The sequence below is a fragment of the Chinchilla lanigera genome, unplaced genomic scaffold, assembly GCF_000276665.1.
Source record: "Chinchilla lanigera isolate Chin_1 unplaced genomic scaffold, ChiLan1.0 scaffold00051, whole genome shotgun sequence".
NCBI lineage: Eukaryota > Metazoa > Chordata > Mammalia > Rodentia > Chinchillidae > Chinchilla > Chinchilla lanigera.
The window spans coordinates 6,514-11,071 of NW_004955452.1; the positions used below are offsets into that span (position 1 = coordinate 6,514).

Here is a 4,558-nt window from a genome sequence, read left to right on the forward strand (position 1 = left end):
AGGGAAGGGAAGGGAAGGGAAGGGAAACAGAAAGGAAAGGGAAAGGAAAGGAGAAAAAAGAAAAGAGAGGAAAAGAGGCAGATGTGGTAGTCCATGCCTGCAAAAGCACTTGTTTTTTTTGTTTTGTTTTGTTTTTCTTCTGGTACCAGGAATCGAACTCACGACCTTGCGCTTGCCAGGCAGGCACTTTGCCGCTGTCCTAAATCCCCAGCCCCATGCAAAAGCACTTGGGAGGCTGAAGCAGGAAACCTGCCACAAGTTTGAGGCCACACTGGGCTACATACAAGGCCATTTCAAAAAACAAAATAGATAATTACAAAGTCCACTGAATTCTGAGAAGTATCATTCTTTATTTAGTGGTGCCTCTACAGGGAGCTTTTGCCCAAACTGTCCCATTTCTGAGTATTTGGTGCTGCAGTCCTGAATGAGAGAAAAGCTACTCCAGGCTGCCTGGCCCACTTTCCCCCTCACGTGTATGAGACAGAGAGCCCGGGCGGGGCTCAGGACAAGGAGCAAGGAGACCTGGACAAGGCCAGGGCGCTCCCGAGCCTGCCCCACAACCTCTGCCCTCTGGAGACCCCAGCTCACGGCTCCGCCCTTCCTTGGAGGCCCAGGCAGGCTCCCAAGAGGCAGTGACACAAGGAGACAAGACAGCTGGTGCTTCGCCAGGCCAGGGCTGTGGCTGGGCCAGCGCTGCTTTATTGAGACACAAGCGCTCCCGGAGGACTGAGCCCCAGCCTTTCCCTGGTGCAGGGCAGCAGGGAGCGGGGCAGGGATCTAGAGAAGACTGCATGATTGAGGCCAGCGGGAAAGACCGCGCTAAGGCAGCTTAAGGCAAAACGGCCAGGGTCAGAGACTCAAAGAGCAGACAGAGAAGCCTTTGGCACCTGGAGTCACATCGGGCCTAGCGGAAGTAGTTGGGACACTCATGGGCAACCAGGTTCCAGGCCTGATCAAAGGCCTGCACCACAGCCGGCTCCAGGGGCCCCTCCTCCACAGCGGCCAGGTTCTGCTGCAGCTGCTCCAGGCTGGACATGCCCAGGATGACCGCGTCCCCGTGGGCGCCCTGCAAGGGGAGAAGCCGCACTGGAGTACATTTGTGATACCCAGTGGGTCCAGTCACACCCCTCCATCCTCTGCCCCTGCCAAGATTTGGGATGTGTGTGTACTTATATCCCGAGCATCCGTCAGAACTGAAGATACCTTTGATTCTCCCACTTAGGTGACCTTTGCCTTACCTTGTCTGCCCAGCTTATCTACACAGAGCCGGGTGAGTTATGCCAGCCAACAGCTAGGTAAAGGCCCTGGTTACTTAAGCTCTCCTGAGGCTCAAATCTTCTGTTTTCAGTGTGACTATGGAGAGCAAAATTACCTAAAGCACTTAGACCCCCATCTATGGAGCACCTACAATACATACATTGTGAACTGCCTATGCGTACAGCTGGAGAAGTTTTCACCACGAAGACCTGACCCCGAGAGAAGGAACCCCAGCTTGCACCAGAGGAGTGGGACTGATGGGCCTTGCAGGTAAACCTCCACTGAAATTTCTACCCCATTATTAGCCATAGGAAGTCCAGTTCCTTGTCAATAAAACTAGAGAAGACATACCTCCTAAGGTCCAAGTAATAATGAAATCATATTTGTGAAACTCATATTATAAAACCTAGCACTTAGATGACAGCAGAAAACAATAAACTGGAAGAAGAAGAAATTTCAGAAGAGAACAGAAAACAGTCTTTAGAAATCACCTAAAAGTAATTCTGAGTTTTCTTAAAAGGGCAGAGGTGGCACCCCAGGGCCGGCCGGGTTACCTGCAGCTGGGAGTGGTGGTACATCCAGCGCAGGGCGGCTGAGGTCACGCTGGGGGCGCTGCAGCCATAGGTGGCCTGCAGGGCCTTCTCCACCAGGGCGATGGCCTTGAAGTGGTGCTCCTTCCAGAACCTGAGCAGGTGGCAGGGTGGCATGAGGTCAGTACTCTGGAGGCCACAGGCAAGGGGCCAAGCAGCGCAGCTGCTCCTACCATGTCCTGCAGTGTCCCCTACAGCAGTGGACATTCTGCTCTATGGGACCTCACAATAGGCCAGGCTGCCCGCCCTCATCAGACACTGATAACATCTTTATCCTCAGGGTTCACGCACCTGCCTCTCTATACCTAATGAAAGAAAGTAGCTAGAAGGGCAAGAGTCAGTTATTTTGCCAGGGCTGGCCTCAAACTCTTGGGCTCAAGCGATCCTCCTAGGCCAACCTCCCAAGTAGCTGGGACTACCTTTGCATACCCCCACGCCCAGATTGTGGAACATTTTCTAACTGTTTACCAATCTCAGCAGTGGCTTTGCTCTTTTCTTAGCTAAAAATTCCCGCCTGGTCATGCATAAGTTTCTTGGCCTTGACTCCAGGCCTCCTTCTGTGGGGGCTGGAGGCACAGGCAGCCAGGGTCCCCATTTCCTCAGAGCCTCCCGAGAGCTCTTTCCTCCCCTCTCAGCAGGTGACTTCTCAGGGCAGAGCTATGGCTGGAAGACCACATGACCCCGGATTCCTAATTTCTTCTCAGAGGTCCCAGGAAAATAAGAAATCCCAGAGTTTGCCAATTCTTGTAGGAATCAATAGAGGTAGGTACAAGTAGCAATGGAGATCTCACCCCCAGGACAGCAACCTGCAACTTCATTTCAGATAAAGGGGACTTCCCACCCCACCCATTCTGATACCGGCAGCTCCAGCTCACCGATTCCTGTAGGTCTCAGACCAGCTGTTTCCAAAGAAGCGGCCCACGGGCTGTTTCCCATCCTTGTCCTCGTACTTGTACTTGCCGGTGAGCAGGCCCCCTGCAGGAAGGCTGTGGTCAGATGCTGGCCCAGACTGCTCCCAGAGGCTGCCAGACTGTCCAGGGCTGGACATGCAGAGGGAGAGGAACCAAGGAGCGATGGGGACACAACCCAGCTCTTGCCTGTCTGCTTCCCATGGCTTCGGCTGGGTATGCGCAGGGACAGAAACACGCACAGACACAGCCAGCAATGCCCACCCGTTCCAGAAGGGCCTGTCCCCATAGGACCCATACCGGCCAAAGGGTTGTAGGCGTAGAACCGCAATCCGAAGTGCTTGAGGCAGGGGAAGAGCTCTGTTTCCACCTGCCTGGTGGTGGCATTGTACATGCCCTGCAGGGACAGAGGACAGTTGCAGAAAGTGAATATGTCAAGGAAGAGGACCCAGCCTGCCTCTTTTCTTCTTCTTCTTTTCTTTTTCCCTAGTACTGGGGATTGAACCCAGAGGCTCTGCACTGAGCTACACCCACAGGCCTTTTATGGGTCTCACTAAGCCAGTAAATTGCCCAGGCTGGGCTCAAACTTGGCAATATTTCTGCATCAGCCTCTCAAAGTGCTGAGATTAAAGGCATGTACCACCATACTTGACCGTTCTTCTTTTTAAAAAAATAATTATATCTTTAGAACTTTTTTTTTTTTGTACCAGGCATTGAACTCAAGACCTCACATTTGCCAGGCAGCCACTGTGCCACTAAGCTACATCCCCAGCCCTAGAACTTTTTATTTAAAGACAGGGTCTCACTATGTTCCCAGGGCAGCCTTGACCTCCTGAGGTTCAGCCATCCTCCTGCCTCAGTCTCCTGAGTACGTACGAGATTACAAGCACATGCCACCCAGCCATTTAGCATTCCTCTTTTAAAACTCCAGGCACTGGGGAGGCTGAGGCAAGAGGATCACCACATGTCCCAGACCAGCCTGGGCTACAACATAATGAATTCAAGGCCAGCCTGTACTACAGAGCACGACGCGGTCACAAAACAACAAAAGTCCACACCAACTCAGGACATCAGCAATTATTTGTAAATTCCCTAGTAGTGGTATGCAGTGGCGAATCTGGCCCAGGGAAGGAAAACTGGCCTGAACTTATTCTATAAATTACTGCAGCCCCATCTACAAGATGGACACTGGATTTATAACCACTCACAAGTCTGGCAAAGTCTTTGCCTCCAAGAGATGCTATAGTTCAAAAAAAAAAAAAAAAACAAACAAAAAAAAGACATCAGGCTGGGAATGTAGCAGGTGGGAGAGCACTTGCCTAGCATATAGGATGGGTTTGATCCCCAGTCCAGATACAAAACAAAGGGAGACATAAGAGAATGATACAGTAATTAGAGTAGAGTCTAGGCTTATAGTAGGAGCTAAGAAACACTCTCTGAGGACATAGTGACTTAAAGCCAGCCTGAAATATATAGCGAGACCCTGTCTCAAAAAACAATCAATCAATCAATCAATCCACTGAACACATAAAGATGTGGAAGCCTCAGGGACCATGGGAGGAAGAGACCTCAGCCCTTCTCCCAGGGGGCAGGCAGGAGCGCTCCAGGCTGAAGTGCAGAGTGGGAGTGGAAGGAACACCGAGCTGCACACTCAGGCAGGAGGCCAGCAGGTGCCTGGGGTGCAGGCTGGGGAGCCTGGGCCTCACAATGAGGCCCCGTGGGAGCCAGACACAGGCTTTGAGCAGGGGAGGACTGCCGGGTAAGGACACAGGGGCATGCTGAGGGGCAAAGAGAGCCGGGATC

The 4,558-nt window shown here is 52.2% G+C and overlaps 1 protein-coding gene across 1 annotated transcript in view; it reads right to left on the reverse strand.

Annotated features, from left to right (window-relative positions):
* Nucleotides 1–330: 330 nt before the first annotated feature.
* The window catches only part of Akr7a2 (aldo-keto reductase family 7, member A2), a gene marked incomplete in the record, with an annotated part of 7,025 nt that continues 2,797 nt past the window's right edge, over nt 331–4,558 (reverse strand). The window contains 4 exon segments of the mRNA XM_013519552.1: nt 331–1,066; nt 1,812–1,941; nt 2,723–2,822; nt 3,056–3,152. Of these exon segments, the coding sequence (XP_013375006.1) occupies nt 905–1,066; nt 1,812–1,941; nt 2,723–2,822; nt 3,056–3,152 (489 nt within the window).